Raw genomic sequence first — 20,363 nt, 5'->3', positions numbered from 1 at the left:
TTGGAATGATGAACGTCCCATAAGATCAAAGTCAAAATGCTGCTCTTTGTAACAGAAATGGAGGAAAGTGTGTAGTGCATGACTGGTTCATAGTCACAAAGAAAGAGAGTGGAACGGAGCCCTGGGTGGGATTTAAAGAACACTCGCCATTTTTAACCAGGCACGTGGATTCATCGAAAGCTCCTTTGACATGCCAATGTTGTAAAGTAGGTGTTCAGCCTCTTCATCAGAGAAGGCTCTAGAAACAAAAACAATATAACATTAAATAATAAAAGTCCAGAGAGCTGTATTTTGAGAATTTGATAGTTTTCCATAGAAACGCATGTCATTTTTGGATCCAAATATCTGGTTGCACTTCAACCAGTGCAATGCCAGTGACACACACTGTTCTGCTGTTTCTTATTTTGCCCCACTCTTCTATTCTACTAGCTGTTTGTATGGCTGAGAAAGGTTCAGATACAATTCTTTTTGGCAAGCGTGGAAAAAAGAAGCAGCAGCTTAAGCTGAACGAAATTGGAATAAAAGACCTATAAGTCTGAAGTGGACAAAAATAATTCTGTCACATCTGCAATGGGATCTGAGTATGACCCAAATCTGAGAAACATTCATTTAAAAAACGGGGGAAAGGAGAGGGGGCACTGAACAGACTATTGATTAAACTGCTGGCCTCCTTTCACTTGTGTGTTAACAAAGGAAATCAGTAGTGAATAGATGTTTTAAGAAATATAAAGCTAGGAAGCCATGTAGTTCTAATACTCTATTGGCTTTGAAGCAAAAAAGCAGCTGTTAAACATTTCCGGCGTTCAGAATTTTTAAATATTTTTTATTTTAACCCTCATCCTTCAGACATGGCCAGGTGAGCTGGTTAGCACAAAACTCTGATGTTGGCGATGTGTTCAAAGACATGAATGCACCTGCCACAGATCAGCAGATGCAGCAGCCTTCCCCAACTCAGGCAATGCCTTATGGTGACTTGCTATGCACAGTTCTAGGAAAAGGCTGTGGCAGATGGTGCCATTGACTCCAGCACCAACCCTGTCGGGTAGCCTGGAAGCAACAGAGTGTCGCGTCCTATTTCTCTCTCTGTTGGCCACCACCCACATATGCACCATGTATTTTATTTTATTTATTACATTTATATACCCCCTTTATCTTCCAAGGAGCTGGAGGTGGTGTACATGGTTCTCCCCCCCCATTTCACCCTCGCAACAACCCTGTGAGGGGGGTTAGGCTAAGAGATGGTGAGTGGCCCTAGGTCACCCAGTAAGCTTCATGGTTGAGTGGGGATTCGAACTCTGGACCCCGATGAGTTCTGACTGACAGACGACTTTGTCCAGCCAACAGGAGGAGTGGGGCACAGCCAGGAAAATGGCCATGGGTCTAGAGGATGAAGCAAACAAGGAAGGCTACAGGAAGGCTGTCAAGGTGTTAGACATCAACCTTTCCTCTGAGTGCCTATTGGGGAGTTGGTGGGAGTGACCTGAACCTTTCCACCCAGACCAAAGGGAGGATGCTCGGCAGTATGCCTTTGCCTTCATCCTGGATTGTCTCTTCCAGGGGATGTCACTTGATTATTTGATGCTTGTAATGTTGATTTGACCAGCCTGTGAAGTTTGAGATTGTGTGTTAAGGCATTTGAATTGTAACTGCAAACCCCACCCATTCAGTTGGTTGCATGACTACATTATTTGTACACATGTAGGGTTTATGTGTATGATGAGGGATCCCATAAAAAAGCAACCAATCAAATGCATTCAGGGTGAGAGAGGGATTCCCCCCCCCAATCCTATTCTTTCTCCCCAATTTAATCTATCCTGATTGGTCATGTGGATAGTGCTGTTGGTTTAAACTGGTTTGTGCTTCAGGTGGTATATACATTCTGCCTGTACTATTCGATGCCTGTAACAACTTATTCATGCATGCAGGCCACCAGCTGATGTAGAGCTAACCACACAACGAACATTCATATGTCAACTATCCTTAAAACAGACATGGTTCTATATTGACACAGTTCAGTTTCCAAAGGCATCAGCAGTTGGGAGAGTGTCTGATGGGCCAGGAGAGAGCTGTCCTTTGTGTCTATGTAGATGGAAGCAAATATCTGTACATTCTCCTCATTTTCAGTGATGGAACAACTGCTTGGTGTAGCTCAGTGTACGAATTAGAATAAATTATCCATATTAGAATTCTACCAAAGGGCCTTTGAATGTAGCACCAAGCACCAGGCATCTTAATACCATGCTGCTGTGTAGTCTCCACTGTCATGGTCATCAAGGAAGTCTGGATCATGGAAGGAATTTTAACCTGCCTTCCCAGACCTTTGAGTACAGTACAGTAAGCTGAATTCTCACCTCTTCTAGATTGTGGAGAGGTAAGAAAAGTTCAGGGGGAGTCATCAGTGTGGAGACAAGAACTCATTTCCAAACAGGCTACCTCTTGCAATCCACTCATCAGAATTTGTGTGTATGTAAGAAGATGGCAGTGGTTTTACTTTGATTTTTTTGATGCTGACCCCATGCGACATGCTGTCGCTGTAGATAACAGTGAGGAGTGCATTTGCACGTTAATTGCAGTGAGGTGACTGAATAGATGTTGCTCTGTGTTTTCTTTTTTTGAGAGACAGAGAGCAAAGCAATTGCAGAGTTTGTGTGGAAGCAGAGTGGAATTGAATGTCGAAGGGAACCCTGAATGCCCACTCTTCAGCAAAAAAAACTCCCCAGTTTCTTTGCTCCAGCAAACCTTGTTGCCTTGATACACAATGGACATGCAGGGTTGCTCAGCAAGGTGCAAACACTTGGTGGATCTGGGCAGAAGGGTGACACGGGAGCTCACCTGCAGCGCTTTAAGATCCCAGTAAGGCGACTACTAAGCAATTCCCCATATTGCCATTTGTGGGAAGAGTAGATGCAGCTGCTACTACAGCTGAGGACACTTTTGAACCAGTAGATCAGGGAGCTGGAAATTAGATTAGTCTAAAGGCATTGCTTGATTCCTGTTCCCTGGGGCGGTGAGTCTCCAGCCAGATCTCGCTGCCTGTGACCTTGCCTGGATTTGCAAGCTAAGCACAGCTGAGGAGAGTGGGTGGGTCTCTGCTGCAGGGAAGACCTCCAAGAAAGGAAGGGCGGTGTCAGCTGGTTCGCCCTGACCTGCAGCCACTGATGGCGCAGCCTGAGTTTCTCATCTCCCTTGTTATTTCCTTGCTGCTTGCTGACAGGGCAGCCTCCCTTTTTTCATATCAATTGCTCTTTTAGGCAGGTATGTATGTTGTCTCATTCTTGAAAGTGAAGAAGGTATATCATCTCATGATTTGTTAGTCTTGCAAACTGGGAATTGCTGCAGTCCCCTGCAACCCACCTTTCTCTACCATGAAAAAAATGACACTGACACAGAGAGGAGCAGGATAATTTGTACTTGGTTTCCCTGCTGTCCCATAAACCTAGTTTATGCATGGCAGTATCACATATATAATTACAATTGGGTGTATATAATGTGAGCAGAAGTAGTAGGTTCCACTTAAAAGATGTAAAGGGATAAAGTCTAGCTGGAAAATGCTGGAAAAAGAGTATCTGAGCATGTCAAGCTAACAGATGGTGCTATTTTTTTAAAAAAATACAGAAAATAAAAATGAATGTGAAACTGAAGATAATCATGAATAAGCATAGAGGTATTGACTATTGCTCTGCCATCATCATGAATTTGATCTCTCTTATGAATGCCAACTTAGTACCTGTTTCAGCACAAATCTTATTCCTAGACTAAAAACAAGTTCCGTATTTTTTGCTCTATAAGACTCACTTTTTCCCTCCTAAAAACTAAGAGGGAATGTGTGTGCGTCTTATGGCGCGAATGCAGGCTGCGCAGCTATCCCAGAAGCCAGAACAGTAAGAAGGATTGCTGCTTTCACTGTGCAATGATCCCTCTTGCTGTTCTGGCTTCTGAGATTCAGAATATTTTTTTTCTTGTTTTCCTCCTCCAAAAACTAGGTGCGTCTTGTGGTCTGGTGCGTCTTATAGAGCGAAAAATACGCCCACACACAAAAAATAGTGCTGTCATTGACCATGAGTCAGTTCTAACTATTGTACACTCTTGTATCCCCCTCTCTCAAAGCAACTCTAGAGAGCCATAGCAGAAGATTTTCCCACGCAATAAGACATTGCAGTGGTTATGAAATGCACTATTCACACAATAGAAAAGAAGTGCCAAACAAATGGATAAAACCTGTATACTGTATTCATTACCGTTTTTCCTTCTGCAGGTTTCTAAATGCGTTTGCAAGGGCATCCCATTATTGCAAAACTGACCACTTAAGAAGTCTCCTTGCCTTGTTATTAGAAGTGTTATTACCTTGAAGCTTATATGAAATTTCTAGCTAGCCCTTACTTTTGGAGCTCTTCATCTCCTGCTGATTTGCCTCCTATCTCTGCCTCTTCCCATATATCCTTTCTTTCCATTTTGCAAAAGCTCATCATCCTGGCCCATTCACCAAGCTGCTTCCTCTGGTCAACTCCTGATTGGCAGTTCATGCTCTCTTGTCACACTATTAACTGTTTTGAATGGTGTGGCTGAGCCAGTTCCGAGACGGGACAGTAGGGAGCATGTAAAGGCTGAAGACAGGCTCTGTTTGGTGTGAAGAGAGGCAACAGGTATCCAGCCTAAGAGGGAAGGCATGCTTGTCGAGGTTCAGGGGAAGACCAGAAGGCAAGGTGGTGATGGTGATAATGATGATGATGATGGGTGTGAGATCAGGCTGTGGAAGCGCAATGCTGTTCGAGAAGTATAAATGAAAGTCCCCATCTACGATCCATGTGGTGTGGCCTCCCTTTCTGAAAGCCATTATTGATTCCCTCCTCTCCAAACCTTCCTTGGGGACTGATCAGATAACCCTTTTTTCTCTTGTGGGTATAGTGGATGCTCTTCCCACTGGCAGTGCTCTTACTCCTGCTTCCATTAGCTAATTTCTGTTTATATGTATCCATCACTTATTCATGATCCATTGGATCAATCAGAAGATGCATTTGTTGAAACCTGATTCAAGCCTTATGTGGAGACTGTAGGCCTCCCCCAATGCGGAGGCCAGGAGGATAGGTTAGCAATTTTGATAAAAGTCTTGTAACGTGGCCATCAAACCACAGGGCAGGAACTTGGTTCTTGGCTCTTTGTTGGCACATGCCAACTGTAGTGGTTCAAAAAACTCGATTTCTCCCCAAGAGATGCGCCATAATGCCCAGGGTGTTAGACTTCTGCTACCAAAGACGGCAGAACAGGGATCTATCTCCTGCTTCAGATAGTGTACCCCCAGGTGAGTCTTTCACTGTACATCTTCTACCATGGGTGAAACAGAGTTGAGAGAAGGACCATCATTCACTTGTAAAGCACACAGAAGGTCCCACATTTAATTCTTTGTGTTTCTGGTTAAAAGAATTAAGCAGCAGATAATAGGTTCTGCTTGAGCTCTGGAGAGCCTCTGCTAGCCACGTTAGCCAAGGCTGAGTGACTTCACCCTGTATCCTGATTTGTCATCTTTTTGTTGTGACTTAACACATCTCAACAAATAAAAAAGTAAAGTGCTTACCATTGAAATGTGATACAGAAAAGCATGCAGAGAGTAGCCTTTCCCATCACCTCTCAAGTCACAGGCCAGACACCAAATTGAAAGTGGTTGTTTTTAAAAAAATGAAAAATCCCAACATTCCCCACCCTTTTCATCTTCTGGTGTTTGAGCTTTTCAAGTTCACTGTGCATCATGGGCATACGCTGACACATTTTTAGCTCTTGAGTCAGGATCCCATGAAACTCTGGAATTTTGCAAGACCCTGAGGTGTCTTCAGGAGAAAGGTTCCTCTGGTACATCTAGTCATGCAGCTCAACTGCAACCAAGAACAAACATGAGCTAAATCACCATGGAGAGGCATAAAGGAAGCCGGCTCCCTGCATTCATTGCCATAGCTTGCATTGTAGCATCCTGGCTCTCGACCAGCCCCCCACCCAGGCTGCCCTTCTGCTGATAACCGCAGTGGCTTTGCAATCAATCCTTCCTCTGTAGGTTTCCCATAAACTAGGCTGCCTCTTCTAGCCTCATGTTGAAATCTCTTTTGAGGTGGCGCAGAGCTAGACATGATTTGAATGTTGATATTCATGAAGTTGGATATTAAATCTCTTTTGCTAGACTTTTTTTTAAAAAGACAAAAATGCTGTAAAGATATTCATATGTAGGTCATACTCTCTCCCTATAACATTTCTGTGAAGCCACACAATTTGGTAGTGACGTGGAATGGAAAAATGGAGGGGTTGCCTAACCTCTTCACTGATTTGCTGCATCTGTGCTCCAAGCTGCCCTCGTGAGTTGCATTTTCTCCCGCGGGGTTGCGGAACATATTGCTCAGTGCTTTTTTTCTTTTAAAAAAATGTTTAGGGGTACTCTCATTTTCCTACTCATATTGAAATACTGCCCCTCAATGAGGCCAAACTTAGATTCACAAAATGTTTAGAGGTATGCGTACCATTGCGTCCCCCCCAGAAAAAACACTGATATTGCTGCATTGTATTATTGCAAAGTGGTTAAAACTCATTGAATACCATTTAGAAGTAAGAATTTGCTTGTTCTGATTTTGCACACTGGGTTTAAATCAATATTTCCTGCTACTGTAACTCTAGTCATGTCTGACCTCTGAGGGAAGAGCAAAAGTCCCTTCTCCAATGCGTGACCTGTTTGCAGAGAGGGACATTTGCTGCTTTTATTAGCAGCAAATTAGGAAACATGTTTCTGAGTGTGTATATCGAGTGGTATCTTTTGGAGGTCAGGGGAAGCCCCCAATTTGGTTTCATCCCCCCCCCCCGCCTCGGTTTGGCCTTGTTTCCCATTTCTGCTCAATTTCCTCATTTCGAGAAGATGGTAAAATATGTACCATTTAAAAGGAGGATCTGGAACAAGTATTTAGAGGAGACCATCTGTGTGAGGACCTTTTCACAGAGCTCTTCCCTCCTAATCCTGGTCAATCCTCACCTGTCCTTGGCCAAGCAGGGGGCTGTGTTTCCTGTGGGAAGGTGTATTGCACTGGTGGTGCTCAGCTGCAACCAGCAGCCATTTCTACAATTGTTACAGCACCTTCCCCAGTCACTGTGTGACTGTAAGAACCGTTGCTGACTACCTACACACTGCCAGTTTATGTTATCTTTTTCTCCACACAAATGTCTGCCTGAGGATCATCAAAGCTGCATGTAGGAAGATGGTGGTGAGGGAAGTATTTTTTAAATATTGCAGTTGCATCCGGAGCACGATTTCTGTTCTCATCCTGAAGCAAAGTTCTTAACCTGAGGTCCTATTTCTGGGTTAGCAGAGTCTGTAACCTGAAGCGTATGTAACCTGAAGCGTATGTAACCCGAGGTACCACTGTAGTGGCATTTTTAGCCTCACATGAGACCCTGTGAGGTACATTGGGAGGGAAACAATGTAGGGGCAGTTGTGTATGAGATGTGATTGGGAGAGAGGAAGGGCTGCATCTGGGGATGTGAGAGGTCTCATTTAGGTCTCATTTAAAGCCAAATCTGTCAAACCTGCACTTTATGGAATGATACACAAACTGAAGCACAGCTATCCTTTGAAATTCACACTTATCCAAATGTTGCTATGCAGTTTCCCAAGTGAACAATGTTTACAAAAATGCAGCTATGAAGGGAATGTGTACGTAGGTAGGTTCTCCTATTCATTTATTAGTTTTCATTGGCAGTGTGGGAGCTTGGTGGGCCCTGGGAAGACCTGGTATATGTAGACTGCAGCAATGGGAGGAACTTAAGCCCTGTTTACTGACTAGGTCTCAGCATTCATGGCATGTGTGGGCCTGTCTGCAGTGTGCCTGCAGATGTATGCTTGAAGATGCATTGGAGGCATGTGTAATGGGTGGGGTACAGGGCCTGGCCCCCAAATCCCGCCCCCATTGTGCACACTTCTTGCATTAATTGAACACAGGAGCTACACTTCCGGCAATTACAGTCAGCCAGTAAAATCTCACACTCTACATCACGGGTGTCAAACACAAGGCCCGCGGGCCGAATCCGGCCCGCCAGACCCCGTCATGTGGCCCGTGGCATCAAGGGCGAGGAAGCCTTCCCTGCCTGCTTGCAGACAGGGCTCCAATCGACGCACCCCGTCGGCCCTGCCTACCGGCCGGTCCCTCAACTTTCGCCTGCCTCGCGGGCCGGGCAAAGAGGCTTTCTGCTCGCTCGGTCCAGTCCGGGGCTCGCTGCGGAGGAGGCGGTCCCGCCAAGCCGAGCTCGGAGCCGGCTGCCTCCGCCCCTCGGAGCCTCCCAGGCGCGGCTGCTCGAGGGGGCGGGTCGCGTGCGCGGCAACTTTTGGAGCCTGAGGGAGCTGCGGAGGCTGGCAGCGAGGGCAGGGAGCGAGAGCCACGCTTGGGACGCCGCTCGCTCGGGCCGCAAGAAGAGGCCACTGCGGCGCTGCAGCTGGCGAGGAGATGGCCGGGGGCGCGGGCGGCGGGGCCAGGGGCTGGCTGGGGTCGCCCTGGTGGGCGGGGCCGGCAGGCAGGGAAGGGAACGCGGAGGCAAGTGGAGAGTGGGGACCCGGCGCAGGTCTTGCCGCAGGCGGCGCGCCCTGGCTGGGCTGGGAGAGGCGAAGCTGCTGCCGGTTCAGCTGCGCAGGGTGGGGTGGAGGGAGCCGGGAGGGCGAGCGGGCGGTGTGCCACACCGCAAAGCAGGGGCGCCTCCCACCCCGAAGAGGACCGCGCCGGCATCTGGGCAGCTGGAGCAAAGTGCGAGCCTGCCAGCAACTTGGCTGTGGGAGCCTGGCTACGAAACACCGCCCCCCTCCCCACGCCAACACATCGGCTTTCTCCGGGCCGGAGGACTTGGCGGATAGCCCCCTCCCCAGGAGCAACTGCAGCAGCTCGGGGCCCCAGCAGGACATCCTGGCCACCCGCACCCACAGTGCCGCTGGGGCTCCCTTGCAAGGAAGAAACTGCTGCTGCCCAAACTGCAGCTCCGTATCCTCCGACTCCTGAGTGTGGCGGCAGGGCGGGGGGGGGGGCAAGATTTGCTTCTGCTCTGCTCTGTTGGGACAGGCTCCTGTCTCCTCCCCGTTGGAGCTCCAGTCTGCCTGGAAGCCCATCTCGTCATCTTTTTAAAAAATCATTATTATTTCTTTTTCTATTCTTATTTAAAATCGTACTGGAATAGGTATATTAAATAGTGTATAGGTTCAAGACAACACACACCAGTGCCTAAGGAAAAATAACTTTGATAAAGTCCTACAGATACAACCGGCCCTTTGAGGGTGACCAAACTGCTGATGTGGCCCCCCGATGAATTTGAGTTTGACACCCCTGCTCTACATTTTCACAGCTTGCTACAGAAATTTAAACAAAACAAAACCCCACCACAAGATACCATGTTCCCTGTGATGATTCAGTTGGAGCCTGTGAAGGCATGCATGTTTCCTGATTTCTCACCATTTCAGGACTTGGTGCCATCTGATGACAGAATATGTGGACAGACGCCATTGAAAAGCTTTGTCCTAAAGGTGGCACCTGGGCTATGGACAGTCCCTCTCTGGTGGCTCCTCCACACCAGTCATGGCTAACTGCTGCAGTCATTCAGAGATGCCCATGTGTGAACCATCCCACAGGCTTCATTTCTGGAAGGGAGGCTGCTTCCGCTGATGGTTGAGGGCAATTGCAGGAAGCAACATTAGGGTAGATATGCTCACGAGTGCACAGATAAGTGTGGTCAGGTGTAGAGCGTATGGCTTGAATCCTGCTATGATTGGTTTCAGGGAACACGTGTGTGGCTGCAGGAGCAGGACCGGCTGCAGCCCTGCACGGTTGGCTCTTGTGTTGATGGATCCGTCCTCTTCACTTCGGACTATGGCGAGGTAAGTGAAATGAAAACACAGCATTTTCATGAGCCGCCAAAGGAAACCTTCCAGGTCATTCCCTTGCACATTTGGGCTAAATAAAAGCTGGTGGCTCAGGAGACTCTTTTTTTCCTTCTCCTGTGGCCATAATATGCAGCACCTTTAAGGTTGCCAAGTTACAAAGAAAAAACCTTCTTTGCATTCTTCCCTAGGTGGCTTTGGCAGGTACGGGTTTTCTTAAGGCTTTGTTCTCCTTTTCTTAAGGCTTGCAAATTGGTTTTTCCTTGAATTACCGCTGCTTGTTGACATTGCCACAAAGCACTTAGATGCTCTGGAGAGGCGAGGCGTCTGCAAAAGCCAGACAGACTGAGGCTTTGGAAGCAGCTGTATGCAAGCAATTCACACCTCTTAGCATTTCTAAAAGTGGCTGCCTCTGAAATTGGTGATAATCCCTGTAGGGATGCGGGAGTCAGTCCACTTCCACCTCCCTTTCTCCTATAATCTCTTTGGTTTATGTAAGGAAGGGAGATTGGCATCTTTCTCAGACCCTCCCATAGCATATAAGACAAAATGACTTCATGAAGATCAGTTCTTTTTATACTGTTACTTCCAACTATTGGGGCCTGTTAAGAGAGTGGCAGAAGGGTGGGGTTTCTTCCAAGCCATTAGCTATCAAACTTCCCAGGCGCAGAAAATTTGTATTCTGCTTCCCCTTCTGATATAGGTAACTACAGATATAGATAATTGGTACACACCTAAAAGTGCAAAGTGTGGAGGTAAGAAGCTCATCTGTACAAAGATGTCTCTGCTTGTAAAACACAATGAGTCACTTCAGTTCACTGTTGGGTGAACTCACCCAGTGGTGAATCCAGATGTGTTCACTGAGAGGACTCATTCATCAAATCCTGCTCAATGTGTATAAATCATGTAGGATGGCATTCAGCTTAAGTTTTACTCAAGAGTAGACTTGTTGAAATGAAAGGACCAAACTTTGTCATGCCTAGTAATTTCAGTGGCTCTTGAGTAAAACTTGGTTGAATACCACCCATGGTTTTAATTTTTTTCTTATTGTAGAAATAAAAGTTTAAAATAGATGCGAAAGGACAAGGTAAATACAGAAGAGGGGTTGACCCCTCCCATTTCCTGTTACTTACCTCTCTATACCCTTGCACTCCTTTTACTGTCAACTGATCAACTGCCAGAAGTTACAGCTCCCCACAGAATCCTGCATCTCTTCATGCACCATCTTTTCCCTTCCCTCCAGGTGTTCTGCTACCCGTGGGCCTCTGTGCCCAGAGAGAAAGTCCTGCCGATGCATCGGTCGAGTATGGAGGGGGTGGAGGACATGTCCATGCTGGGAGACCTGCACGAGGCGGCCATTTTACTCAATCTGCACCAGCGCTACCAGCAGGACCACATCTATGTGAGTGACCAAAGCAGACAGATTCTTTGCTAGCCAGAGCAGAAGTGGCCTGAAAAGAAAGCTCAGCTGCACGGCTGTCCTTTACTCTATCTCACCCGATTTGGAGCCCTCTTAACCATGGCTTGGACAGGAGTCTGTGTCTCCTCCTGGTTGTGCTTGGGCTGAATCAAGTTAGTATTCCTGGGTCACTCTGCACACATTTGGAACACAGCATCACAAGGGGATTTTATGCTGAGTATAAGGCACACCTAAGGCCCTGTCTACACATGCAGATTTTGTGTGTGTGTAATAGACTATACCATTTCAGATTGCAGGTGGGGAGTGACACACACACACACACATACATACACACACACACACACACACACACACACACATAAATATGGGAGTGCTGTTTTTAATGCTTCCCTATAGTAAAAGGAAAAGCCCATAAGTTTGAAAAAAGACCTACCCAAAATTAGCACACCAGAGAAAGAGTTTTTACCCTAGCCTGTTCTGTAGGCACTAGTTTTCTACTTGCAAGGGGCATTTTTACGAAAGGAAGAATTCAAAAATGCTATCCCATCATCTGCATTCCATAGTGATATACTCTGTTTTGCCATTTTGGAAGCTACCTCGTTTTACTGAATGCCTAGTCTAGGCTTGAGTGTCCAGGAGTAGCTACTGGGCTGCTGCAGCTGAGAAATGCAGCAATGTTTGCCATGCCATCGGTGGTTGGTTCTCTTTGCAAGAGGACTCTCAGCAGCTGGCATTGAAGATGCTCCAGGTGTTTCTTCCTAGAGCAGGTTTCCTAGGCTGAATGACAGACATGTGCACCAGAGGCAGTAAACGTCCTCTTTCATCCCACTTCAGGATTTGTGTACGGGAGGCAGAGAGATGCAGGGGGCTCTGTGCCATTTATGGTGTTTGCAAGATTACCTGGGACTGCGAGAAGGGCCATGAGGCATGCTCCTCCTTCTTTCTTACCTGTGTGCAAGCCCGTTCAAATTCTGATATTGAAATGTGGATCTTAGGCTGTGTTGCATAGCAACAGTTACTAAGGCAACAGGACTGTATGCATCTTGTATTCCAGTAAATGATCAATTAAGTGACCCGATTTCTGGGAAGCATCTTCTCCATTTTGGGCAGACAAGGAAGTTGCAAAGTCTGTATTGCATAGTAATGAATCTTTGCTGTCTCGTGATGGACATGCCTTCTCTTTCTGCTCTCTTGACCCAGGTCTATCTCCATCCTGCAACCTCTCAAGTGTTCCCTGTGCAAGCAGCTCTTTACTGCCCAGACCTTTACAATCGGATCTTACGCTCTTGAACATCCCTTTGACAACTGCCTACCCTAATTTCTCAGTTTGCTACTTCTTCCCTCCCTCCCCCATCTCTCTCTTTGCTGTAGGGAAATAGAATAATAATTAGCATTTGCATACCAGTATATGTTTAAATGATCAGAGAGTATTTCGCAGACACTGTATTGGGGCCATCCTGGAACTTACATGAGACACAGCACCATGGCTGCTCCTGCGCTCTGTTTCTTGTAATATCTAAGACAGATAGTATGTGACACGATGTCATTGCACTGTACATTTCCCCATCCCTGCCAAGCAGCGATGCAAGGTACAGGCAGCACACACACACACAGTGCAATGATACCCCCACCATACATGGTTTACTTGGATTTTTCCAAGGAGGGGAGAGTGTGAAGACACTCAGAAGCAGTAGCTCAGAGTCTCTTGTAAAATCTGGTTTCAGTAATCCAGTGACAACCCTGTACATTCAGTGTTATTATCCCCATTTTGTAGATGGTGGGCTGAGAGAAGATTTAGGCAGGAGGATGTATGCCTGTGGATATTTTTTTAAAATCCCAGGAGGCGCTTAAAGATTTATTGTGAGAGACAGTAAGTCCTGACACATTTCAGACCCATAGCTCTACCTTGGGGCAAAAGAGATTATAGAAAATTTAACTGATCTTTTCTTTAAAAAAAACCCAACAACAACAATAAAAAACCTTCTTTCTGCTATAATTCATTTTCCCTCAGAGATGGGGCTACTACACTCTGAAATGCGAAAGACTTACTGGTTGCCAGAGTAAACCAGAGTTTAGCGTGGCAAGTTGCAGTGAGCTTTCAGTATGTGCACTCTCCACCTCTCCTCTAGCATAGCCAGGAGGAGGGAATTGGAAGCTTTAGCTTCTGTTTTCAGTTAGCCACAGTTTTAGTATGTCATCTAAACCGCATGGTTAACTATGGTTTGTTGAAACAAGCCAGCTTCATAAACTATGGTTTGAAATTGGGTTTCAAACAAAGCATATTTAAAATTAAGCACACTTAGCTAGGTTCAGATGTCATAGCAAGATGCAGTTTAATCAAGAATTGAAAGCTTCTCTTGATGGCCTCTTGTGACTGTGCCAGAGGAGGAAGAGAGGGGTGCACAAGAAGGAAGCTAGCCTTGTTCCCACAATGCTAAACTATATTTTTTGACATCAGAACCAGGCCTGCTCCTGCCGTGCTACCTAAAAACAAGACACCGTATGCCTTTGGTCTTATGTCATGGTTTGCCTTCCTCAAACAAACCATGAACCAAGAACAAACCTTGGTTAGAGTTCATGCTTTATTTGGAGTGAGGCAAATCACAAGCCTGGATTTGGATGTAACATTGGCTTAGCTCTGAGCAGCATTGCAGCAGGAGGAGATGGAAGTAGATTTTCTCATTGTGCTCCAGCGTGGTTGCTTGTTCAGTGAACCAGGCCAAGTGACTTAAAGACTACTGAGCAGTCCCCCACCACCACCATGAAACATAACCAGCTCCCCAGCTTGCTTGCTTTTTTCAAGAAGAGTACATCTCTAGCATCTTGTAGAACCTGACACATGAGGCAACATGTACAGGCACTGTTCTTGTTTTCTGAGAAACTATCCTGCTTCCCCATTTTGGTGTTTTTCTTTGCCCACCCCACTCCCAGAAACATCCCGGCAGACTCCCATTCAGCCAAGCCTGCACAGAGGTGTCCTGCTTCTTCAAAGCATGGCCAAGGAGTAATACAGGGAAAGAAAGGAACGGGAAGAGAGGCCAGCCAAGGATGATTCCCTGCCCAATCCTTACAGAAATGAGGCTTCCCCTCAGCCCAAGGCCATGACTTGTCAAGAAACCCTAAGAATCCCATAGAAGTTTCCTTGCCACTTGAGCACGATAGTACAGTCCATCTAATGTCCCATCTCCAGTTGTGGTCATCTCTACCTCTGAGGAAGGAATTGGGGGGGGCACTAAATAGGAGGGGAACATTCTTGCTCCACCCTGGTAGGCTCCAGTGAAACTTCAGGTACATCATTTAGCATCCCTGAAATGTACTTAGCTCCATTAAAAAAAAACCTAATAAAAAAATCTTCATTACTGAAGGTACCCTAGGGAGATTCTTCCCAAATATGAATTCTTCTGACCATTCGAATGCTCCTTGCATTTTGTTTATATAATAGTTTCTTCTTGTTCTCAGTAATGTCCTGTACCCTAAATTAGCATGTCTCCCTCTACATCAATAGCTATCTCCCTCCAATTATTTTTAGAGAGCTGTAATGTACCCTCTTAGCTTCCCTTTTTTTCTTTTCTTTTTTCGGCTGGGCTGAAGAGGCTCAGTCCTTTTAAGCCTTCTTTCAAGACCTGGCCTCCACTTAAAACCATTGATTTCTGTCCTGAGAATGATGGATCCTTTCCACCCTCAGGTATATAATAGCCTTTGATGTTCCTTATCTTCTCCAGAAGGATATCAGTGAGCCCAAAGTAGGTCTGAGGGCCAAACTGTGCGATAGGTGGGAGATTTGTGATTGTTGATCTTACAAGATCTGTGCTTGCGTCCCTTTTTGGAAGGCCTCTGGCTGGCCTGAACACAAACAGAACTATCTGTAATAATATGGCAATTCATGTAGATATTTGCAAGAAGGTGACTGAAACAAATCACCCTGTATGGAGCTTATTAGCATTTGAACACTGTCAGATTTTATGGGTTCAAAGTGCCCGGAGGGAGGTAGAATATTGCCCTCTTGTGGCAAACGGTGAGTGGCGGCTCTTACAGAAGCGCATGTGTACAAATGTATGGAGTTGGTCCCCAGCAGCTCACTAAAACCACTTGTTTATTTTGCTGTTCTTTCTGCTTTCTCCTCCAGACAAACATCGGCTCCATCTTGGTCTCTGTGAATCCCTACAAGCCCATCGCTGGATTGTATGATGCTGATGCCATTGACCTGTACCGCCAGCACTGTCTGGGTGAGCTGCCACCCCACATCTTTGCCACAGCCAGCGAGTGCTACAGCTGCCTGTGGAGGCGCCATGACAGCCAATGCGTCCTCATCAGGTGAGGGAGGCACTTTGGATCAGGAGGGCAGACGAATCAAAGCACACCCCCCCATAGCATATAGTTAAACAATGGAGGATGTAGCGATGGCCGCCATCTTTAAAAGGTATCGGGCAAATTCCCAGAGGATAAGGCTCTCAGTGTCGTACTTCCATTCTTGAAGGCCGTATGCCTCTGAATACCAGTTGTTGAACCAGGGTGGACAGCTGGCCTGCTGCACCAAGGCTCTCCTTATCTTTTTATGCTCTTTGCAGCAAACATCTCCCCAACCATTAGTCGGGATTTTGAGGGGAGTGCTGCACGTACATTCTGGAGCCATTCTTTCTGACTTGCCATTGAGGCTGGCATTCCCTTTGGTTGGTGCTGTCCTGAGCAGGTTGTTTTGGCTGTCCATTTAACAGTGGCGAAAGTGGAGCTGGAAAGACAGAGAGTACCAAGTTGCTGCTGAAGTTCCTGTCAGCCATGAGCCAGACCTCACTGGGCGGCCCTGCGTCAGAGAAGAGCACACATGTGGAGGAGGCCATTATGGAGAGCAGGTACAAGCCCACACAGCACAGGGTTGGCGTGAGTGTGCGGTTTGGAGGTGTCTCCTCTCAGGGGAGCCATGTCACGGACAAGGGGTGGGACTGGCACTGCAGCTTCCCAACTGTCTGCCTTCTAGTTACGGCCCACAAACTTCCTTTTTCAGCTAGGGGGCTGTAATGCATAGAGAGGGTCCAGCAAAAGTCCTTATTCCTTGGAATATTTCTGCACTTGATAAGGAGAATCCATCTGCCTGACTTTCTCCAGATACCCTTCAGAGGTCAGAGGTCTGTGCTGTTTTGAACCAGGGAAGCAAAGATAGGAAATCGATAATGCCTGCCATGCTCATTTCTGGTGGCTGTTTCCACGTCCATTTCCTCAGGTGTCCAACATGTATAAGTGGGACTGCTTGGTGCACTAAGAAAAGCAGGATTGTGCAGCATGTATAAGCTACATTAATTGAAAATGTTCACGTATATTTGGTTGATTCTGCTTCTGCTGGTCAAGGGGGAGGAGCAAGTTGCAGTAAACACAGACTTTGGAGATATCAAGTCTGTCATTGCAGACATGAGGGCTAGAAACTTGGAAGGTTGTGTTTTTTGGAGGGAGTTGTAGTTTTTGTTAAGAGAGAGCTCAGTTCCTCAAAATTTGAAAGGTCTGCACAGTAAACATGCCTAGATTTAAATAAAGTGCAGTCTACCCTTATTATACACCCCAAACATCACTACTAATCTCCTTCCTTCCTTCCTTCCTAGCCCAGTACTGGAGGCTTTTGGAAATGCCAAGACAGTCTACAACAACAATTCTAGTCGCTTTGGCAAGTTCATCCAGCTGCACTTTTCCCAGCATGGGCATATCCAGGGTGGGAGAGTCACTGACTGTATCCTTATTTTTGGTGGTTTTATCCCTGATTACCTTAGCGCACACCCAAGGCCAAGCGGAGCTGGTGAGCTGGTTGTGTCTCCACTGCTGGCTCAGCAGGGTATAATCATGTCAGGCAAGGCAACCTTCCTCCCCATTTTCCAGCTCATTTCCGATTCTGTGTTGAGTTTTCCTTTGCAAAAGAGGGTAGCTCTCTAACTGTTTAGAATCCAGGAGTGAAACAATCTGCGCCCATATAAGTTGGGGACAGAGTTCTTTGCAGCCAGATTCCTATGGCATTGAAAGATTCTTTGCCAGACATTGGGAAGTCTTTCTAGGAGCCTTCGTACCATTGCTTCCTCCTTAACTCATTGCTCAGATTTATTGGAGAAGGTGAGTAAAGTTTATTTTGATTGTGCCCCCTCTTCTTTGCCCCTTCACAATGTCCAGATGATATGCTATGATGGCTACTCCTGGGTAGAGTACTGTCTCAACACCCCTAAAAGTTCTGCTCCGTAGAAACTCTGGTGTGTCTGCACTACATTAAGCTATATTCCCTTTTTTTTGTTTCATTTCACTATAAACCTTCACCGTCTCAGAAAGAACCACGAGTTTCCCATAATACATATGCTTCCTCATCCTTGAACATCTCTGTTATTAATAAATGTCCTGTTTTGCGCAATTGCATCTATGCAATTGCACTAATGGACCCACACACAAGACAGTACTGAAAAGGGAGGAGTGAGGCTGATTTGCTTTGCTAGGGAAAAGGGAGTAGTCAGATTCTGAGACTGTGAAGTAGGCAAATGAGCAACGTGTCCCGGTGCGAAAGTGCATGGATGAAATGGTGCTAAATTAATCAAAAAGAAAAAAGGGAGAGAGGCTCCAGTAGTAGTGAAGGAGCAGCAACAAGAAAATGGCAGTGAAGGAAGACAGCACAAGACCTCAGTCCTCCCACTCAAGCAGGGATATAATTTGGCGCATGGAAACGGAGATTAAACCGTGACTGGTTATGGGTTTTGGTGTGGACTTCCCTCATTCTTGCATAGACCCCAGGACATATTGCATATAGAACTGTATGTGGCGACGCACACGTACCTGGATTCTTTTCATGCTGTTGATGTAGCAGAAACAGGGCTAAGCACAGTGGCTGCCCTTCCTCCTATGCCGAGCACATATTTCATTGCCAGGAGCTCTGCTAGTTTGTGTGTGCCTTTGGGGTCACACCCCCTTCACTCTTCTTTGTTTCAGAACAGAGTTGTTCACCAGAACCCGGAGGAACGTAATTATCATATCTTCTATGCCTTGTTAGCAGGTGTCAGCGAAGAACACAAAGGTAATGAGGATTCACAAAGTTGCATTCTCTCATTCAATGAGAAGAGCAATCTCTTGCAGTCAGGCAGGGATGGGGAACCTTTTTGGGCCAGATCCTTATTAGGGTTCCTGACGAGCCAAGCTTGACTCAAAATCCTTTCGCCACTGAACTTCAAACAAGGGAAGGGAGGCTTGCAAAGGACTGGAACTCTGTGCACTTCTCCTGTGCGCAGTGGCAGCAGCCAAGCAAAGGACAAGAGCCTCCCCCCACCTCCCCCTTGTTGCCACCCTCCTGCTCATGGGAGAAGCAGCTCCCATAGTCTCATTTCAGCTGAAACTGGACCAGGGGTTTTTCTTAATGCGCTTCTCAAAAGTGCTGCTTCTCCTGTGAGCTGGTGCTTGGTGGCAGAGGGGAGGGCAGGGTTGATTCTTCTTCCCCTCCTCTTGCTTCTGCTGCTAGCTGGAGAAGCACACAAGCTGCAATTTTGAGAAGGCTTTAATTTCCGCCCATCAGCTGATAAGTGGAGATTAAATCTTGCTGCCTTTTGCTGTGTGATAGTGTTCCCTGCTGGAAACGGGACATGTGGGCAGGCAGTGCAGGATTAAACCTTGTCCTCCCGCTCATCTGCTGAAGTCACCACTGATGTCAGCTGATGGATGAGTGGGTGTGGCTTGGCCTTGCAGACCAAACTGAAGCCCCTGGAGGGCTGGAGGATCCCCACTCTTGCAGTAGGCAGAGTGGCTCAGAGAGCAGGCTAATACCCCAGGTTTCAGAGGAGGAACAGGCTCAGAATCTTAAGGATAGAAATCTACACCAGGGTGGGAAACTTTTGTCAGCCCGAGGGCCACATTCCTTTCCAGTCAATGCTCTGAGGGCCACATGCCAGTGGTGGGTGGAGCCAGAGGCGAAAGCAAGTCCAACAGCAGGTGTAAATGATACCTTTATACAGCAGGCCAGTTTTCACACAAAGACCCTTCTGTCTTCCACCCAGGCAAGTGAGAGGCGCTGTCAGGACTCATTCTAGACAGAAACACTTGAGGGACCAGTGAGGGGTGGGGTATGGTCTGGGGAGAGTGCCAAAGAGTAGACAGAGAGGCCTAGAGGGCTGGATTTGGCCCCTGACGCACCCTTGCTCTGTATAAATTAATGGTGGAGTCCTGAACTCAGAATTCTAGTTTGTGAATGGCATTTCTCCTGCAACTTCAAGAAGGGATATCATATCTCAAGTCCACTCTTGAGACGGTGTATTTAAATGATGCCTTGTATTTCCTGTTTAAGGCCTACTCGTCCCTCTTGTAGGAGACGAGTGCAGAAGGGAGCAGGGAGACACCTGCGTTACCCACAGAATCAATAGCCCAGTTTCTGTACTTAACCATGTCCTTGGACAGTTAACAGAGGCATGATTTTCTCGAGGGCTGGTCAGAGCATTGCTCTCTTCTTTCCACCAGCCCTTTCTAAATCTCCCAGCCCATCACTCCTTTTGCAGCTCCCTGTGCCTTGCCGCTGATCAGATTCAACTTCCCCTCCCTCCTGCCACAGGAAGACTTTCACATTTCCCCCAGAACCCCCTTCTTCCTTTGAGGGATTGTCCATGACCTAAATCAGTTGAATTAGCAATGGCTAGTTTTCCATGTTACATACCACCATGTTAACCGTAGCCACAAATTCAAAGCTGAGGGTGGGGGTGGGGAACCTTACACTAGAAGCAAGAAAACTTTGGTTGAATTGTTTGAGGAAAATGCCTCAGGGATTTGTGTCCCAGAAATCCCACGATGAATGTGGGGCACTACAAAAAGCAAGGCTGAAATTGGAATTAGCCATGAAAAATTTGCATTGGAGACGCATCTCAGACTTCCTCGGGCCATTCTCTGCTTGGGTTGTTTTGGAGGGAGTAGCCTTTATTTCTGATGCAGTCGGCCTAGTTTAAGAGGGAAAGGGTGTAGCTTCTGATACAGAGACAAAGCTTTGGTACCCACTTAAATAATACTTTTATCAGGACCCTAGTGAGCCTGGGAATGGAGCTGGAAACCCCTGACCTCAGATTCCAG

At 46.7% G+C, this 20,363-nt stretch overlaps 1 protein-coding gene across 3 annotated transcripts in view; it reads left to right on the top strand.

The window, feature by feature from the left end:
- Positions 1-20,363, top strand: part of LOC310689441 (unconventional myosin-X-like) — a 77,549-nt gene that overhangs the window by 7,896 nt on the left and 49,290 nt on the right. Inside the window, exons 2-8 of one of the 3 annotated variants that reach the window (XM_083467168.1) lie at positions 9,782-9,880; positions 11,127-11,285; positions 15,430-15,617; positions 16,019-16,153; positions 16,895-17,019; positions 17,380-17,393; positions 18,252-18,336. In XM_083467168.1, the coding sequence (XP_083323294.1) occupies positions 9,782-9,880; positions 11,127-11,285; positions 15,430-15,617; positions 16,019-16,153; positions 16,895-17,019; positions 17,380-17,393; positions 18,252-18,336 (805 nt within the window). Of the gene's footprint in view, positions 1-9,781; positions 9,881-11,126; positions 11,286-15,429; positions 15,618-16,018; positions 16,154-16,894; positions 17,035-17,379; positions 17,394-18,251; positions 18,337-18,952; positions 19,134-20,363 lie in introns of those variants that run through there. The other 2 variants (XM_083467170.1, XM_083467169.1) reach the window with 2 other exon arrangements.

This window comes from Podarcis liolepis (genome assembly GCF_965112155.1).
Source record: "Podarcis liolepis genome assembly, chromosome: 1".
NCBI classification, from domain to species: Eukaryota; Metazoa; Chordata; class Lepidosauria; order Squamata; family Lacertidae; genus Podarcis; species Podarcis liolepis.
Note: the sequence above shows the minus strand (reverse complement) of the source record. Positions and strands in the feature narration are given on the sequence as shown.